We start from the raw sequence: 21039 nt of genomic DNA, 5'->3' as shown, positions 1-21039 counted from the left end.
TCAAAAAGGAAATAAATATATGGAAAAAACTATTAAGTGTTAAAGTCTATTAAGTGTTAGCTAGCGACTACAATTTATTTTTTGTGAGGATAACAAAACCAAGTTATCTACCAACCAAGCAAAAATATTTACATTCAAGCAGATGCAAACTCTGCATCAATTTCAAATCCTTAGAATTCCTCAATCATTCCCAGTGCTAAAACCAAAACCTATGCCATTGCTTTCTTAAGGTATTACTAAATTTGCCATAATGATCAAGTTATTACATGGAATTAGAGCTTTTCTTCAGGGTGGCTTAGTGGTTAGCATGTTTGCGTCACACCTGTGGGGTTGGGGGCTTGAATCCCGCCTCTGCCCTGTGTGTGCAGAGTGTGCATGTTCTCCCTGTGCTTCGGGGGTTTCCTCCAGGTACTCCGGTTTCCTCCCCCAGTCTAAAGACATGCGCTGTAGGCTGATTGGCATCGCTAAATTGTCTGTAGTGTGAGAATGTGTGTGCGGTTGTGCCCTGTGATGGGTTGGCACCCAGTTCAGGGTGTCCCCTGCCTTGTGCCCCGAGTTCCTTGGGATAGGCTCCAGGCTCCCTCATGACCATGTGGAGGATAAGTGATATGGAAAATGGATGGATAGAGCTTTTCTTCCTGTCAAAGCATACAAAGCATAACCTAACTACCATTTTTACACCCTTTTCACCCTTTTATCTGATTGTTTAAAAGTTAAATAGTTGGCTTACCCAACTTGTTGGAAAAAGTAGCTAGCAGATGAGAAGTTGAAAATGTGTGTGACCTCTTGAGAGTGTCATTTGCTTGCTTTTCTCATTTCTATTTCTCCTTTCTTGTACTGATTCAGGTGGTTGAACGGCCAATCCGAAAACTCTCTCTCATTTCTGTCCTCGAACGCTATTTCACCATGTTTAAACGGCTCTGACAGGTGACGATAAGAGCCAACTAGTGCCACCGTCCACAAAATTACAGGCCAAGAACACGGTTAGACATTTTGTGACCTTAGCATTGTAAGATTCTCTCTGGGTGAAGAATGAATGGCACATAGATCCTTATAATACTAATGTCATGACCTGATGGCAGTCGGTTTGGTGTGTCAGGGACTTCAGTGAAAGCTATCTCGATGTAAAAACTAGTCAAAGTGTTCTAAAGTAAAAGATTCAGATGAATAGACATGTTAATTATTTTCCTCTTTTTCTTTTCTTTATTTGTTTTGAGTTGCTTCTTCTCAGCTTGTGTTGTTCAAATCAATTCACTGTCAGTCAAAGTCATCTGAAGCTTTTTGGCAGCTTTTGTAACAATTTTTTCTACAAAAGTCAAGCGGATATTGAAAAGGAAGGCCTCATAAGACTGCATCTGAATTAAACGTCACCCACATGCATATATCTTAACTGTAATAGCATTTTTTTTTCTCTGTCTCTCTTTGTCGCCTGTTTCTCTCTGTCTCACTTTCTCTATCTCACTGCCCCATTTATTGCTTTGATGTTGTATTTATTACTTCAGATTTTCCTCTTTTATCTGCTCATATTTCATTCTTATCATATTATCCCCACCTTCAGTGTGTTCTCTGAGTCATAAGGAGTGTGTGTGTGTGTGTGTGTGTGTGCGTTCATTTAGAATGAGAAACCTGTCAAAGACAATAATCAGGGCTGTTGATAAGAACATGCAACATTCTTTAGTTTGGCATATGTGAATCTGGGAATGAGATTTTGAAGCAGTGAGAATAAAGATATAAATATTTCATTTTTATTTTACAAGGGACACTCGAATGTTCTACAGGGGAAGATCACTGTAGACTACATCTTCAGTAGATATATAGATGTTTTGTACTGTTTTGCAAAAGTGCTCTGCATATCAAACAGACACATTTTTAGAGTATACAGTACAGACAGATACTTATTTTAAAAATTGGAGTGCACATAGTTTCTGTGTTGCAGACAATCAGGTATCAATATGCACCTAGAATAAGACTAGTTCTAAAATGAAACTGTAATAGCCTTGTACTGACTTCCATGATGTATGAGAGTTATAAAATAGGTTGCCGGCAGAGTGATCTTATCAAATAGAGGAGAATTGGAGTAGCAGATGATTGAACATAAAAAAACTGAATTTTTTTAGTTGTCAGTAATGGAGTGGTAAAGAAAGCATATCACAGACTGAAACAAATCATGTATCATATTAATATATAATAGTAACAATAACAACAACAGCAACAACAATGATGACTCATGCCACGTACAGACAAACAAGTCCTCATTCAATTCCCAACTTCAGAGTTACAAACAAATCAGAATACATTAAACAAATTTAATAGTATTTTAAAATTTAAAACCAATAAAGTGGTAATTTTAGTATATTAAAGTCATCTAAAATTAAATGATATAGTGTTTTACGAATACTGCACTGCTAGGTGCTTGATAAAATATTTAAAGCTACTTTATTCAAAAAGATTCCCTAAACTAAATAAGTTAGTTCTAATAAAGTTGAACATACAAGTATAAAATTAAAATACAACAATAATTTCAAATTGGCACTCAAGGCTGTTAAGAACAGATCTTATGGGTTGACCTAAAGGCTCTACTCACGTCTAAAATCATCAGATTTGTGCTTTATGTCCATCATTTGAATCTAGTTCCTACATTTGAATAATAAAACATTTCAAACCATTTTTTCCAATATCAAAATGATGCATACAATGAGTAAAAACATTACAGAAACGCATATAGAACTTTCCACACACAAATCTGTAAAACATAGATATAAACCTTAAAAAGCAGTGTGATACAGTTATGGATTAGGTAGATAGATTGTCATGTTGAATAAAATGAAGAGAAATGGGCCATTGCTTTCCAGTCTATAATCCAATTCAGACAGTGTGGTATAGGTGTAAAATGGTACCAGAAGTGTTATTGAAAAGACAGCCAGCTAAGTTCTGGATGATTTGGGGCCTACGGAGGAAGTTAGAGTTAATTTCCACTGAGATGACTGCAGAAACGAAGGCAGCTAGAAATGAATGCATCAGCTGGGTCTGAGTGTGACAGTGCTTTGGAAGTGAAAGAAAGTGGTTGTTATTATTATTATTATTATTAGTAGTAGTAGTAGTAGTAGTAGTAGTAAAATTCAGTAGTAATAGTGTCACTATTGCCGTTTTGCCCTTCATTGCTTTTAGTCAGAATATCAGAACATCATTCATCTATTTTTTTTTAAACATTTCAAGCTCAATCAAAAAGTACAATCATTGTATGTTGCTATCTTTTAAAGGGCCATACTCAGAGTTGAGATAAGCATGAGCAGTAAGGATTTAATACCGAACGTACATAATTCCCTATTCAGACTTAAGCCGAAACCATAGGTACATTTTCTTTACAGGACAGCACAGGTTAACAAAACCATTGTCATTATTTAACAAATTCAACAAATCAAAATAGCAGACTGAAAACCTGATAAAATAGCCTGTATCCTGTGCATACTGTACATTATGTTTTCATAACCTCGACTTAGGATGTGCTGGATCAAGTGCTATTTTATAAGGTATATATTGTAAGTATATGTAATGAGGGTGGAAGACAGTGCAAAATTAAACAAAATTTTCAGTGATTAATATAATAATTATAAAAACAATTATTCATACTGCAATATATTGACAATATAGCGGTTTATTTCAATGCTTGTCAACTGACAGCAAGAAAAATGCAACAGTATTTATGTCTTCAGGTCACATTTCAGTTTGAATGCAGATGCTTGTGTTTAAGGGCACTGGTCTAGATGCTATGGAAAAAAAACATGTCTCAGACACTTCTACTGAAGAAAAAATCTAGCACCCTCAGAAGCCCGAAATAGACACGGGCAATTTACACAATCTGAATGCCACGCCCAGAAACGTGCTTAACCTAACTCTGAATACGCATAACTGTCCCCATTTAAATATTTATGTAACTCTGAATTTGACCCAAAATAAATGAGGAAGAAATTGAAAATAATAAGTCAATGCATTTAGTGATGATGATAAGCTGAGGAAAAAGGAACTCAAATCATTTTCTGCTTCCTAAAGGAATCTAAGCTGCTTTGATGATTGCACCCTTAACATGTTTTATCAGAGCGCTGTTTGTGCTAGGCTAACCTTATCACATGCTGGTGGAGAACACAGAGCTCAAACTACATATGATCAGAAAAGCTGATTCTGCTTTTCTGTAGCCTAAACCATCTGTCTCTGACTTTATGATTTCACTCTGCATGAGGTGCGAAATTGCTTTACTGGTTGTGATACATTCAGCTACTTCTGTGCAGTTAGATACATCATCAAGAGGTCACAACCTAAAATAGAAAGGCTGAAATAGTTATGTTACAGTTGATAATCCTAATTTTCATTGTTATAGGAATCAATACATTTTGTCATACCACAAAGTAGAATCTTTTTTCATTAAAGTGAATTCTTAATTTTTTTTTTATGATATACTTATAGATTTATGATCTGGTAGAACATAGAGTACCAGGGTGGAATGATGGAACAGAGCATAACAGCTCTGAATCCACCACAACCCTGACCCACTAGTTACTGGAGATACATGAATTAAACTGTAGAACATATCAGTACCTGCAGATTGATTTTTTTTAATATTATTGTTTTATATTAGTTTCACCCTCACATTTGAACTGAATCTAAAGTCCCTATGCTAACACTGATTAATGATGAAGAAGCAAATGTCAGAGCATGGGAATATTCAGTAAAAATCTTCAAGATTACAGTAAGTCAAAATGAGAGTCTTGTAATCTTGTAAATCGTAAGTCCAAGTGAAGGTCGCATCAATTGGACCTTTTTTGAAGTCATGAAAATTGTCAGTATTCATGATTTTATATTGTTGTTTTTTAGTCCTGTGATGCCCTGTACTACAATACCCAACATTACACTGATATGTCATACAAAAATTACTGCTACCTATAAGTATAGATGAATAAATACACCATGACAGTCTTTATCTATATACTGTATAATACCACAGTTATTTCTGGTCCATTAATTTGATTGGTTGAGTGGCATTCCAAGAGTGTGTATATTTCCTATAACTGCACTGCAATGTTTCACTGTGTGCATCTCTCTACTCATCTGTGTTCACCACCTAAAATTCCACTTCCTAGTTCGAAACACTTACTACAGTAGAGGTAGTGACATCATGACAAGCAATACTTTTCAGGAATATAACTTCTGATTTAAAATATAAAAGCTCGTCAGATGAAGGTGAAAAGGAAGAAGGGAAGCCAATTTTACTGGCAGCACCTTTAACGCGAATGTACAAATCAATGTGAGCTAGCTAGCCAGCTAGACAATGTTCTATAAAGTGAGGGTAGATTCTCTGGGATCTATCTCCGCTAGTGGAGCAAAAATAAACAGAACACTTGAACGTGTTGTATCCGAAATGTCAATTACTCGATATTAATTTGTTGTTTATAGAACTATTGTATAAACGCAATATCGCACTCACTCACAATTGTGTGGTTATATTAAATATCAGCACGGCTGTGATTAGATATTGGTGATATTAGAGAGGGCTAAAGTCTAATATCTGTCAAGAGCTCAACAGTTAAACTATTAGGGTTGATAATTATCAATTACAATAGATTGTATCTCAAGGTGTTCATTATACAATAATAATAATAATAATAATAATAATAATAATTATATGTAAATTGATCAGGATTAGGGCATTTGTTAAATACTGTAAATGTAAATAATATTGGCGCAAAATATTTCACACACACACACACACAATTACTTAAAGGAGATCGGGAGCTGCATTAGTGATTTAAAAGTGCTTCAAGCCCATAATGCTCAACTGCTCTCACACTGAGTTTCCTCTGAAGAGCAAGCACAGCAAACAGAAAAGCTGTAACCCTATCATTCAAGCCAAAAAAAAATGCCACTGGCTTCTGTCCTTTTGTTAAATTTGTACTTAAGCAATGTGTGCTCAGTCTATTATCCTTTAGTTTCTCATCCAAACATGTTTTCAGGTGATGATAGAGTAAATAATACACTTTGTTCACATTCATTACACCCGTGACTGACACCATAACACACCTAGTGAAGACATATTACAGAAACATCACCGAAACAGGCTAAGAGATATTAGCCCAAATGGAGCTAAATGTACAGGGTGTGTGACTCTGTGTAATCATGTGACATGCTTGTCACTAATAGGCTGCATGACATCTACAGTGCTAGACTCGGTACAGTCAGCCCACAGCCTCGCTTCATTCCATTCTGTGTGTTTTTCTTTGGACCGCTGGTGGTGCTGTTACACTCGGTTAAAAAAAAAAATCCAAACATTTGTTAACCATGAATAAGATGATGTGGACACCATATATGAGCCAAGATGATAGGAGCAACCCCAATTATAACATATAATTTTATCACAGTCATCAGATTACTAACACAACACACATGTTGATAATCAAGTCCTCCTATTAAACAGCTCAGACTTTCATTAACACTTTGTGAAATCTCGCCCCTAGCTTTGTCCTAATGACAATTCCAAGTCTGCTGTTTATAGATTGCTCTTCTGGTTTGACCTCTGTTTGTCTTTGTTTGTTGCCGATCACCTGACCATTTTGCCTGCCAAAATATGATATTGGATTTGCCCTTTTTGCCCTGCATTTGCATGTAAACCTGTGGATGTTTCCTAACAGAAGTATGCAGGATAGGTTATACTGTTTCCGGAGAGCAGAAAGTTATGACAGAGCTTTTTTTTTTGTATCATGAGCAGAACTTTGTAGTCAATGTGAAAATTAATAGGCTGCTATCGTAGCTTGAATAAAACTAGGGAAATATACTCTGAATTTCTTTTCCTGGTAAGGACATAGTCTGCTGAATTCAGAACTAGCTGAAGCTTCCATAAAGGAGCAGCATGGAGGAAGTCAGCAACTTACTATAGTCCAATCTAGAAGTTATTTAAGCATGCACTAGTTTCTCAGCTTCATGTCGGTTTATCGTATTTCTTATTTTTTTGGCTGTTTCTCAGATGACAATTACAGATATTATTTATATAGGAATCAAATTATAAACTAGCATCTAGGGTTCCTTTGGTTTCGCAGAGTAGTTCCAGGCCCAAATCCACAACCTTATTGTGGGTTCCAAAATCAGAATTTCTGTTTGTCACGAATTTAGAAGTTTATATTCATCCAAGCTTTCATGTGTTTTATACAGTCTTCTGTTTTGCGTAACTGTGCTGCTAAATTGGGCTGAACTGACAAATATAATTGTGTGTCATCAGCATAGAAGTGAAAGCCAACATTATGTTTGTCAGTTGCACGTCCAAGGGACTGGATATAAAGGGAGAATAATAGAAGCCTTCAACAGAACCTTGTAGGACATTGTATTATATTTTGGGCTCTGAAGAATCTCCATTTGTGCTAACAAACTGGTATCAATCTGTCAAATAAGATCTGAACCAGGTAAGACACTCTCTATCTAACCCAACTGTGTTTTCTAGCTTGTCTATTAAAATATCATATTCAGTAATGACAGATGGTGCACTCAAAATCAGAAACAAACCCGAAATAAATCCACAATCTGAGGCAAGCAGGAGGTCACTGACCACTTTAGCCAGCACTGATTCTGCAATATGATCCTTCTGGAAACAAGACTGCAAAACACCATGCTTGTTATCATTACTTAGAAAAGAGCAAAGCTGTTGGGGCTACAACTTTCTCCAAAATCTTAGCTACAAAAAGGCATGTTGGAGAGTGGATGGTAATTGGAGAGATCACTGGTGTCAAGAAGTGGTTTATTAAGAAGTGGCCTAACAACAGGCCTGAGCTGAGTTAGGAATCTATATTTTATAAGGGCTCCACATCCACTGATAATAATAGGACCCAAGTGGTTGGCAGGATCAAGCTCTAGAGCTTGTTATACCTAAAAGAACTAAACTCATGGAGAAGTTCTTGGGTTATGACACCTCCTGGGTTCTCATCATTAGAGGATGGAGTAGTACATAATGGATTTCTGGCAGCCTGCTGCTGAATTTTTAGTCCTTATTCTCTCTATTTTCTTACTGAAGAAGGCAAATCATTGCTGCTAAGGTTTAGAGGAATTTGACCATTTTCAATTTGAGAATTGTCAGTCCCGATAGCGAGTTTAAGTAATGTGTTTATCACTCACACTGGTTATTTATTCATTCATTCATCTTCAGTAACTATCCTGGGAACACTGGGCACAAGTCAGGAATATTCCATGGATAGGAGGGCAGTCCACTGCAGAGCACCATGCACACACACTTTCACACCCTGAGGTAATCTATCTACTACATGTTTTTTTCTATATGTTTTTGGGAGGAAAGCAGAGAACATGCAAAAGTCCTGAGCTCAGAATCAGAATCTGGAGCTGTGAGGCAACAACACTACCCGCTGTACCACCATGTTGCCCATGCTGGGAACTGAAACCCCAAATACCCAAACTTCAAACTTGAACACCACCAACCACCCCCCCAACCACCCCAACACACACACAGCTTCAACCTGCATCATCAAGAGAGGGTTTCCCTGTTTTAAAATTGAAAAAAAAAAAAACTTCAGTACTACCATTCTAAGCGTCATAGGCATTTTTAGACAAATATTTGGTTTTGGTCTTAGAGATTTTAGCTGACTCAAATAATTCTAACCCCATAAAGCAAAGGACTACACTGATCATTAGGTTTGTCTGACAGGTGACTCACTAATGGCAGTTGCAGTAAAACGCAGTACTAATTTGCTGTTAATGGAATCTGATGCTGATGAAGTAGATAAATGGGACATTATCATCTTAAGCTCTTGCACTATGTGTGTGTGTGTGTGTGTGTGTTTGAAAGGAGTTGAAGGTCAGCTCAGTATTATCCGTTCCCATCAGCACATTTGGAGTTGAGCTGCGGTCAGCATTGAGTGGCACGGTTCCTCTGTGATTTCCGTGTCCTTAGCGTGACCCTGAAACTCTCAACATGATCAGTCCACCCTCAGACCCAGAGTGTAAAAACAGTACACATAACCGACAGACTTCCTGAGCTGTTTGTCATTTTTATTGTGATTAGCTGTTTCTTTCTGTGTCACAAGATTTTCCTCTGTGATACTAACAATAGCATTTTTGCTATCGCTAAATTGTGCAGTTACTATCTCTGTATTCCTCTTTCTCTTTCTCCCTCTGGCTCAGTTTCAGACTGTCACTGTATATTTAGTTTTTTTTTTTTTCCAAATCTAGTTTCACCTCTCCTTCCTGGCATGGAAGCGATTAGATATTCAACACCTCTCTCACCCATACTCCCTCTCTTAGTCTGCACTTCTCCAGCCTAACAGAAGCAGAAATTAATTACGAATTTGCAGTTTGAAAATAGAATACTGATGCCATGGGGAAGCTGGGACTAGCATGAGGGAAGAATGTCAGTGTGTGTGTACAGTATGTGTGTGTGTGTGTGTGTGTGTGTGTGTGTGTGTGTGTGGGAGAGAGAGAGAGAGACCCTCGCTGTCTCTTTTTTGTGTCGTTTTCCGCAGAGATTTGTGTGTGTGCAATTGTCTGCGAATATGGTGGTCGGCATGTTTAAATGTGAGTGGGTGTTGCAGAAGAATACTAAAAAAAGGGCATACACTAAAGTTTAATGGAGATAAACTGTGTTTTTAACTTCAAGAGTATGTGCCTGTCTCATTGTTAAAGATTAAGACTCAAATACTTGAATGTTTTTTTTCCCAAAGCAATAAGGCAAACTTTCACTACAATGTCAGAATGTTTTTTTTTTTTAAGAAAGACCTCATTAATAGGTCAACAAAACACAATAGTTCTTCCACAATTACAATGTTCACAAACCCAGTCACATATTTAATCACAGTTTTAATTCAGTGCTCCTGATGCGCATGTAAAGATGTTACCATGACAATGATCATTTATATTAGACCAATTTTTATGCTTTGTTATTGCCTTCATAATACCATGCTGATAACTATAATCAGGAGAAAAAAAATGAATGCCATGGACATTTATCAAGAAAGAAATTATGTATAGGCTACAATACATGGAATACATTTTCATTAAAAGCAACAAGCAGAGGATGACTCTATGTCTTCCAACATGTAGCCATAACAACAATCATATTGATATTTGTGAGTGGGGAGCTGCATCATTAGTTAAATGAAAAGACAATGAATTAGCTTATTTTGTATTAGAAAATACACAAAGCCTGCATTTCTAAACAGCGAAATAGCTGTGGTATAACTGAGATAATGCCTGTTTACGAGTCATGAAGAAACACCACTGTGCTTTGTTTCTTTGTGTTTGCTGCGATTATTTTCTGATATCAGGACTCTTTGTTGGTTGGTTATCTCTTACATACAATATAACTAAGAACCTTTGATCTAAAGTCTTAGGTTTGAAGTTTCTTTCTAAGACATGTAATAAAGTTGTAGGAATGAGGTATGAAGTACTTCCAGAATGAAAAGAAGTATTCAGCGTATGAGAATTTCTTCAAAAACGTGCTGGAAATTTATAGCAGATGGCTTCTTGGGAAGCTGGTTGAGACACATTAAGTGTGTGCAAAGTGTCAGTATAATATACTATACATGTTTAACATAATTCTAATAGTTTTCATTGTTATGTAGCAGAAACTCAGAGGCGTTTTCTTTTAAAGGAGTAATTAGCAGCTAAAATCTGCTACCTCCATACATTTTATTTACCATTTTATTTACCATGCTTATGGCTAATGGAAGGCTTAACTGTAATCTTTCGGCAAGTCTCTGAGAGAAAAGTTTTTCGAGGTAGTAAAACAACTGTTCTGTTCTATTTTATCGCTTCACAATCCTGCCCTGGGTAACTGTACAAATAGTTGCTAAAATGTCTCTGTTAAAAACACTTCATTCTCACTGTTTGCAAAACTAAATTTATTTCAGAGGTGTTTTTTATATACATTTGCAAATCAGAAGCTTAAAATAACCATTAGTTTCATTAGTGTCTGGAATAGTAAAGCTAAAAAAAGCCATTTAAACCAGACTGACATACTTTACTGGAAATGTATATTTATTACAGGAAAGATGCAGCATGTGCAAAAAGGTCTAGAAATTCTCAAAAGAAAAAGTTGCCATTGTAGACTGGGCTTTCATTTGTTTGTGTATAAAACTTTGAACATGCTATCTATCTATCTATCTATGTTTTTTTATTTCTGTGCCTCTTTTATTTTTCAGAATTTCCCCCCTTTTTTCCCCCCATTGATGATTGCAAAGCTGAAAGTTTAACTTGCAGTAAAGTCATTCAATTCTGTTCATATGTCACATGTTTTGTACCTCACCATGTCACATGATAAGTAATGGTTTGCTATTTACATAGGTGTTGATCATTGTTGCCTTTTGCTGGCATATTTGCAATATTACAAAATCACTTCTTCTAAAATAGCACTGTTAGTGAGGACAAGGTGTAGATCTGTGAAAAATCAGTTTTTTTAAGCACAGAGTTTTAGCAACTATATTTTTACACTCAGTCAGGGCAGGATTATAGAGCATAGCTGGAGTAGATGAACAAACTGCAACTTAATGATTGAACTGCACTCCAATGTCAATGCATTGTCTTCTTTTCTGTGTTATCCTGCATATGTGTGCTTGATTTATTCTTGCTGTGCATCTCATTGCAGAGTAGTTGCATCACAAAACATTGTATGTAGCTTAGTGCCTGTGTCTGTAAAGGGTGTAAATTCAGCCATTGTTTTACACAGACTGCAGTGTAAAAGTTACAACAACTACAGCTTGATGCTGAGATGCTACATGCAACACTTACTCTTATGTGTTCATCTGCAGTGTTTGCTGTAGCAACAGGAAATATAAGCTCATACGACCTGTATTCTTGAAAATATAGTTAAATTGATTACTCAAATTACTTTCCTAATCACTTAGATGTTGCACGTGGACATTGTGCTACACTTGAACTGTACTGCTAAATGCAGTAGTTTCCCCAAAGGTTTCCCCACTTCATTTGGTAAGCAGCCAAAACTTTATAAAATTATATACAATGCAGCTGTATGCAATAGTATGGGTGTGGCAGTTGTGTACAGATATTAGTAGTATCCTAGGCAACAAGGCAAAAGGTGTTTTAGCAGGTGCATGCTAGCCAAATCATTAGCTCGACTGCTGGTTTTACTGTAGTGTTACAGAACAAACTGAACCATATGTCTTACTCTCGCCTACGAATATGCAAAGTGCATGCATTTTTTAAATCTCTTTACCATGTTCATCTTTTTCCTACCCATTTTCTGGCTGTCTTACACAGAGAGAGAGAGACTTCTTCCCATGGGCTGGAGCTTTAAGTGGTTCATTGACTTGGTTAAAACTCTTTGCCAGGGAATTACTGTAACTGTCATTCGAATCAGTTGGTCTCAGTTGCATGTTTCAAGTGTGTTGTGACGAATTTCCTAAGGTAGAATTTCAACAAATGAGATTTTTTTTGCACTAACAGTTTTCTAATCTAATTGAGAATGACCTTATGGAGTAATCAGGTCTGAAATAGTATAAGTGGATGAATTATCAGATGACTCATTATTCTGGGGTAGATTTGAAGACCACATTAAATGAGTCTTTTTTTGTTCTGCTTCATTCCCAATGTCTAGACTCCAGTTTGTCAAAGAGAATAATCTTCTCTTGATTTACTGGGGAACTATATGAAGGATCATGAAGGACCCATGAAGGATCAATCCTTCATGAACATCTGTAAATTGGCTAATATCTAGTTAACTGTAAATAATCTCCATCTCCCCTCATCTGTCTGTCTTTCAGTGTGGATCTTGTCCATGCACAGATCCGTGTGTGTGAGGGCCAGAGTCTTCCTGAGCTTGGCCTCAGACAGGATAAGATCAAGATCAATGGCTGTGCCATCCAATGCCGTGTCACCACAGAGGACCCGGCCCGTGGATTCCAGCCCGACACAGGACGAATAGAGGTACGGGGTTAGGTTTAGGATGTTTAAGTGTGAAACTATATGAATAAAGTAGAGTTACCATTACAGTTACGCACAAGGACTGTTTATTAGGACTCAGGTGTACAAGTGGCTCGTAAGTGTATATTCTGGGCTATTTTCAAACACTAGAGTCTAATTCAGTCACCTAATGCGGGGGTTCTAAAATGTTTTGCAGCCTTTTTGCAACCTCTTTAAATGTAAAATAAATTTCATGGCCCAGCACAGATTTATGAACATAATCCAACTTATATACTCAAATAATAAGCTCTTTATTTAAATGTGCAAAATAATGTTTTGGCAACCCATTGGAGCCATCAATTTTTCTTCCTGAAATTTCTAACAAAAAATGTTCAAGCTGACTTTATGTATAGGCCTAATTAAAGTTTTTATTAAACCGATTCAATTCCAGCCAAATAGGATAATAACTATAGGAACTCAGTACAAATATAATAACTTCTATAATGGTGGGTTGTGAATTCCACCACTGTAACTAAAATAAAGAATATCACACACACGCCTGCCTATACTTCATGACCCCCACTTTGAGATTGACTGGTGAAATATATACCATGACAGTATGTCCATCCATGTCATGATGCCTAATGGATCTCAGTGGCAGCCTACTTTAGGTTGGATTCGTTAACATTCACAAGACACAGTGAAGCCTACAGCATGTGAATATAGTTTCTAAGCAACACTTTGCTAATGATTTTTTTAAAAAAGTCAATTCTTCACACTATTTTTCATGCAAAATATGCAACAATAAGCACTGCTCACACTATACAACATCTGAATAAATACCCTGACGGCAATGCCTATATGAAAAATATAGCGAACTGATACACTGATATTACACTATTCAGTACCACTCCCAGAATGCACTTACAGCGATACTCAAACCGGCATGTACCAACTACTAAGTGGCTTTTGTAAAATTGTATATCCCATAGCTCTGTTCAATCTGATATATTCTGTACATTTAGTTGTTGTTTCCATTACAAGTACCAACTAAGTACCCACACTATTTATTTCCCTTCCGTGCCCTTATCCTGCCCCATGTACAGAGATATATTGGTGGATATTGAAATAGTGCGGTCCATTCATTGGCCAAATCCAGTCGTCACGGAATCATCTCTGCCCACATATGCTTTGCTAGTTTCTCTCTGCTCAAGTTTCTTTCTTTTTAAATTTCCTTCCTGTAGGCAATATTATCATTTCATAATTGAAGTTAATGTTTCCAATTTCTTATTTATATACACTCAGTAGCCTCTTTATTAGGCATATCTATACACCTGCTCATTCATATAATTTTCCAGTCAGCTAATCATGTGACAGCAGTGCAGAGCATAAAATCATGCAGATACAAGTCAGGAGCTCCAGTTAATGTTCACATTAAATATGGGAATGGCGAAAAAAATATGATCTCAGGGGCTTGGCATGGTTGTTGGTGCCTCACGGGCTGGTGTGAGTATTTTAGAAACTGCTGATCTCCTGAGATTTTCATGCACAAAAGTCTCTAGAGTTTACACAGAATAACAGAAAAACATCCAGTGAATGGCAATTCTGCATTCAGAAATGCAGAATGGCAAGGAGAATGGTGAGACTGGCTGAGCTGACAGGAAGGCTATGGTAACTCAAATAACCACTCTTTACAACACTGGTGAGCAGAAAAGCAATGCAGAATGCACAACATGTCAAACCTTGAGGTGGATGGACAGTTGAATACTGGAAAAATGTCGCTTGGTCTTCTGAATCTCGATTTTTGCTGAGGCACACAGTTCAGTTTGAGGGTGGTGGTGTAATGGTTTGTGGATTTTATTGGCACACATTGGGCCCCTTAATACCAATTGAACATTGCTTGAATGCCACAGCCTGTCTGATTATTGTTGCTGACCATGTACATGCCTTTATGGCCCCAGTTTATCCATTTTATAATGGCTACTTCCAGCACAATAATGTACCATATCACAAAAGTTGTCTGAAAGTGGTTCCAAAAACATGACAATGAGTTCAGTGTGCTTCAGTAGCCTCCCTAGTCACCAGATCTAAATCCAATAGCACACCTTTGGGATGTGGTAGAAGAGGAGATTCGCAGCAATAATGCACAGCTGACAAATCTGCCACAATTATGTGATGCAATCATGTCAACATGGACAAGAATCTCAAAGAAATGTTTCCAACATCTTGTGGAATCCATGCCATGAAGAATTGTGGCTGTGTTATATTTAGTTTTATATATATTACCAGTTATCCATGTAAAATCAGCCATCTTCAAGTTAGTCTGAATCCCACTGGCTTCCTGTTTTCTATCTTTAGGTTATATCTTGATAGTGTTGTAAATATAATATCTTTTAAGATTTAGCCACAGAAAATGCATGTCTCCTAGTGTTTTTCTTGTATTTCAACATTGTCTAATAAATTTGTACTTGTCACTCTATTTTCACTAAGCATACATTATTGGCACCATTGCATGTGTGTATTGCCCTTGCTGCAGGCAAACAATCTGTTTCTGTCTCATGTTAAAGAAAATCATTCATGAATTCGTTCATTTATTCCTCTTCAGTAGCTGTTTGTACTGGTCAGCGTTGTGGTAGTAGTGTGGATTTCTATTAGTATTTGGATTTTGGATTTAGTAATTCGTTTTTTAGTTTTTTTGGATTAGTAATTAGCTTTTTTGGGGGGGGCAGTCATGGCCTAATGGATAGAGAGTCGGACTTGCAACCCGAAGGTGAACCTGAAGGTTGTGGGTTCGAGTCTCAGGTCCGGCAGGGATTGTAGGTGGGGGGGAGTGAATGACCATCGCTCTCTTCCACCCTCAATACCATGACTGAGGTGAGACCCTTGAGCAAGGCACTGAACCCCCAACTTCTCCCCGGGCGCCACAGGAAAAAAAGGCTGCCCACTGCTCCGGGTGTGTGTTCACGGTGTGTGTGTGTGTGTTCACTACTGTGTGTGTGCACTTGGATGGGTTAAATGCAGAGCACAAATTCGGAGTATGGGCCACCATACTTGGCCACAAGTCACTTCACTTCAATTAATTGTACCTTGATATACCATACAGTCTATAAAAGTGCTAATAGACAAACACACCCCAAAGAGACATGTCTTTATTAATATGAACCAATGAGAAGCTAGTAAAGGTGGTCAGTTGTTGGGGATAAGCAAAATCACTTAAACAGCTGCCTGGATAACTGCGATGAACTGATGACCTTCAACATTAATCTCTGAGAACCCATCTACAGTATGCTTCTGATATTAATGTATGATAAGCAATTTCCACTGAATAGAGCAATTTCCATTTCCGGATGTGATTATGTGCCAGGAAGGTAATCTTTTTATATGTTCCTTCAGTAAATACTACTTAGAGAGTTATTGCTAATCAGTATTTACGTGATGTGATAATGAAATACCACTTTAAAAATCTCTCTTTTACTCTGAGATTGCTCTGTCTGGGGCATGAACAAGGTTACAAGGTTACACTCTAATGTTCACTTTAGGTTGACATGTTGCGTCTAATGATGCAGCACACCCATGTGTTTTAATGGGATATGAATAATTTATTTTACACATGAAAATACCATTAGTGTCAAAGCAGTTCACACACATGCCCTTTAGAACTCTGAAACTTTCTCTCTCTCTTTGCACCTTCCCCATCTCTCTCTCTCTCTCTCTCTCTCTCTCTCTCTTTCTTCTCAGGCATTCATACCTGATATTTGCTTATCTGTGCGTTTCTGGCCTCCCCCTATGCCATTAGTAATGGTTGATTCTACATTAGAAGGTGATCAGTGAGTCTCAGGAGGTGCTCTAATTTCTCCACAGTGCACAGACTTGTCTGGCTCTGTTTCAACCACAATACTGAGACAGCAAAAAACATTTGCAGCATCAATTTTCCATATCTAGGGAAATCAGCTTATTACTTATTAGCACATGTGTGTTCATTAATATTTTTTTTTCTCATTAGAGTAATAATATGCTAATAAAAAGTAGCTGTTAATGAGGCGCACCAGTACTAATGAATCAAATCTAATTTAACACTAAGTCAGATTTGATCAGGCATAATTCCATTTTGGTTCCTGAACCCGTTAAGGTCATTTTTACCCACCCCACCCCCACAGTTCAAATTTTCCCTCTTTCCATTCTCCAATTAAAAAGTGACAAATTTGTCTCTCCATTCCCAGTTGACCTTGTGCTTTTTTCATTCCCTGCTTTCTTCCTAACACTTCATCAGCTTCTCTCCTTCTCCCACCCCACTTTCATTTCTCTCTGCACAGGAAAGCATGGCTACCTTGTAGAGAGTGAATTGTGCATAGAGACGTAAGCCAACAATCAATTGTGCATATTTATAAAAAAATAAAAATATTTAAAAAACAGCTGAAAATACATGACCAAACAGAATAAATTCAGCATTGAATGAATAAGTTATTGCATGAGAGCTCTTGGGAGGTCAAAGAGGCAGGGAGAAGAGCTTCATCAAGGGATGACATAGAGAGAATGAGAAAGAGAGAGAGTGAGCGAGAGGTAATATGCCTTGAAAACGAGGGAGCAAGGACTTATTTTCAGTATCTTTTGTTCAAATATAAAAGCCCTTAAAATGCCTTTAGCCTCTCTATTGCAAAAGGTCATTTCCTCAATGCTTTTGGAGTGAGAGAGATGGAGCGAGGGTTGGAGCCCTTATCCTAACACAATAATACACATGGGCTTGAAGGGAGAGGACCAGACAGTCTGGGATACAGTATGTCAGAATCTTATTTTTGTGTTATGAAGCCTAGAACAAGATGGAGGGATACGTGTTGGATAAATGGATAGCGGAGAAGAGATAGGCAGATGAAAACAGTGATGTATTTGGGACATGTTGATGGATAGATGGAATGCAGTGAAATGATGTTTCTGTGGCACACACACATATACACATACACACACATATACACACACATAAAGCCACGTGTCTCCTTCTATCCTTCCCAATCTATAGTACTGCCTGTCCATTGTCCATTTGTCGTATTTGTGACAGTATTTCCATTTTTCTTCCCTCTCACCGCATACTTAAATCTTTCGTCTCACTCTTTTTCCCTTCCTCTCTCCATCTCTCTCCATCTCTCACATATCACATCACTTTTGTTGTTTTCAGTCCAGCTTTTCCTACAGTTCTGTAAGAAATGTATTGCAAATTGCGGTTTACAAATACACACTGACACATAGTATAAAAAACAGACACAATATCCAAATCTCTGTCTAAATGGCTCCACAGCTATAACACTAGCTGTAATCCACACATATCTGCATATACACACACACACACACACAAATCTACACATTCCAATTTACCTAATTTATGCGCCCACAGTGTATTTGTTATGCATGCACATTACTCAATGAAATTATCCAAACATAGTAATAAAACACTGAAGTTTCTGCAGCACAAAAACACACCCGAAGTCATCAGTCACAATGTGTCACATATGCAAATATTAGCAGTGCTCATGCTTTAGTATTCATTCACATCCAAGTCGTAGTAGATCAAAGTTCTGCACTCATTTAAAACAACATGAGTAGTAGCTTTTTGGAATGAAAAGAATGAACGAACATATAAAGAAGGACATCGAGAATTGTTAAAAGTATATATGCTCTTATAACGTGTGCTGTATGCTTCTTAGAATTGTGATTACCATCATGTTTATGCTTTTTGTTTGTAACATATGGGGTTGGTTGCAACAGATCTTAGGCGTAGTCGTAAGTTATAAAACATCTGGACATTCACGGAAATATAAAACACAAAAAACACATGTTCAAAACTGGTCATAGAATTTACATCTTGCAAATGTAAAAATTCTAGACCAGGCGTCGTCAACTGGAAGACCACGGTCCAGATGTGGACCAAGCAAAGTTCAAATTTCAAACCGAGTACGCAAAAAATAGTACCATAATTGCTTAATGTATGAAAAAATCTGGCTGTAGTTCAGCAACTCCAATTGTCTATTTTGCATTGAAACACATGCATAGCCACTGACATAGTGAAGTGACAACATGAACTGTTTAACAATAAAAAGTCAGTGACGAAAACGGAATATTTAAAACGATTGATCAGAGAAGTACGTGTTTATTTTCTGGTTCAAATTTAAAACACATGTCTCATGTGTTCAAAGCATAACCACTTCAAACTGAGCGCATTTATAGCCTACCATATAGCCTGCGCTGTCCTTTTGAATCTCTGCCTCCATTTAAGGAATGTTAAATCTGTTACATTTTTTCATGTAGAGTGTTTTATTCTTCATTTGTGATTATGCAGTTGTGTTGAGCATCACTATGACGTTGTGCAGACTAGACAATTCAGTTGGCTTGCAGATTTTGTTCTCAGAAAAGTTGCTTTTTCCATAAATTAGAAAGTTAAGTGTGGGTTCGCCAACAGTAGTGTATGCTGATAACAAATGAGCAATTGCCCAGTTCTGGCCCACATTATATATCCTTAGTGGATAATTGGTATTTAGGAGGTGGGGGAACCTTAATACCTTCATGAGTGGCATCAGTACAGTAGCGCTCAATTTTTGTGCTATTACATATAAGTTCTCAAAATGTGATTAAAACATGTTTTTGTTACTTAACTAACTACATTAGAGTGGCCAGATCGTAAGCTTTCAGTTTGTTTACCAGCCTTGGCATCCTATATTACATCATCATTATTATTACTATTATGCCATGCTATGATTTACATTTCTATCAAATTACAGTGTCAGAGCTCAGCTCCACTTGCCATTCATGTAAACTGAAAGTGAAGGAGCTGAGCTCCTTTAATTTCTTCACATGCTGCCATGGGTTGACGGTGATGAATACATCCAAATTGGCTGACAGAACACATTCACAGCTTATGGCATTAGTGAAAGCAGACCACAGACCTTATCGCCATCATTTTCTTCATTATGTACGTATACTGTAGTAGTCAGGCCCTTTATACACAGTATATTCTGAGCAGAAATAAAACATTTCTGTTACCATGAAAAATGAAGTGTACATCAGATAATCCATCAACAATAAAGTCTGGTTTATTTGGAATCTCTAATGCAAAATAAGCTTCCAGAATGCACCATTGTGTTCTTTACATTATGTTCTTGTTTTCATGCAAATTTATGCATAAAAAAGAGTGTAAAAGCAAATTTATTAGTAGTGGTATCATTATCCCCAGAACACATTATCTCAGGAACACACACCCACAATGAAGAGTGGCCGTCGGCTAAGGTTCAGGGGTCGGGACTAAATCATTCATCATACTAAATGCTCACTTAGACCACACACGTACACACACACACACACACACACACACACACACACAGAAACCCAAGCACAGTCAGGTCCTCACATGCACTGCTTTCACATAGACTGTTTTTTCTATGTTCACACATGTACAGTATATCAGTATACTACATGTACAATACATTACACTAGTAACATGATAAACATGCTCGATATAGAATATTAGATCAGTAGACTAGATCATCTTTTCCTCCACTTCTCTCTCCTCTCCTCTTTCTGATAGAGAAAGTGACAAATTCCCAAGATAAAGTTGCTGGTTAATTATTTCTGTTAACACCTGGTCCATGCAGTCTCTAGCTAATGGCCCACCAAAAGCCACGCTTTTGTTTCACTCACTCACCCACACACACATTAACCTGCCACAATAAACAAATTTGTGTTAAATTATTCAACAGAGATCAAATAACATAGTAATTACAAGTGAAAGCATGCTAACGCATGTGCAGATAATTGCACAGCTCTGTAAGCATGAAATATGCATGATGTTCCTATATGTGTTTAATAAGCCTGTCTTAGCTCACATACTGTATGTGTTTACATTACTACATCATTACTGGGTGCACATTACTGTCTAATGTGTTCCCACTGAGAAATATGGACAAATGTAGTATGGAAAAAAAAGTGATAGACTGCATATGCTATATGCACTCGCTGCCCACTTTATTAGGAATACTTGTGCACCTCCTCATTTGAGCAATTATCCAATCATATATCCACATACAGGTCAAGAGCTTGGGTTATTGTTCACATCAAACATCAGGATGTCGAAAAAAGGTGATTTCAGTGACA

The 21039-nt window shown here is 37.2% G+C and overlaps 1 protein-coding gene across 2 annotated transcripts in view; it reads left to right on the top strand.

Annotated features, from left to right (window-relative positions):
- The window catches only part of pcxb (pyruvate carboxylase b), a 202602-nt gene that overhangs the window by 54398 nt on the left and 127165 nt on the right, over window positions 1-21039 (top strand). For both annotated transcript variants that reach the window (XM_053233022.1, XM_026936435.3), the window contains exon 9: window positions 12765-12927. In XM_053233022.1, the coding sequence (XP_053088997.1) occupies window positions 12765-12927 (163 nt within the window). The remainder of the gene's footprint in view (window positions 1-12764; window positions 12928-21039) is intronic.

The sequence above is a fragment of the Pangasianodon hypophthalmus genome, chromosome 4, assembly GCF_027358585.1.
Source record: "Pangasianodon hypophthalmus isolate fPanHyp1 chromosome 4, fPanHyp1.pri, whole genome shotgun sequence".
Classification (NCBI taxonomy): domain Eukaryota; kingdom Metazoa; phylum Chordata; class Actinopteri; order Siluriformes; family Pangasiidae; genus Pangasianodon; species Pangasianodon hypophthalmus.
Note: the sequence above shows the minus strand (reverse complement) of the source record. Positions and strands in the feature narration are given on the sequence as shown.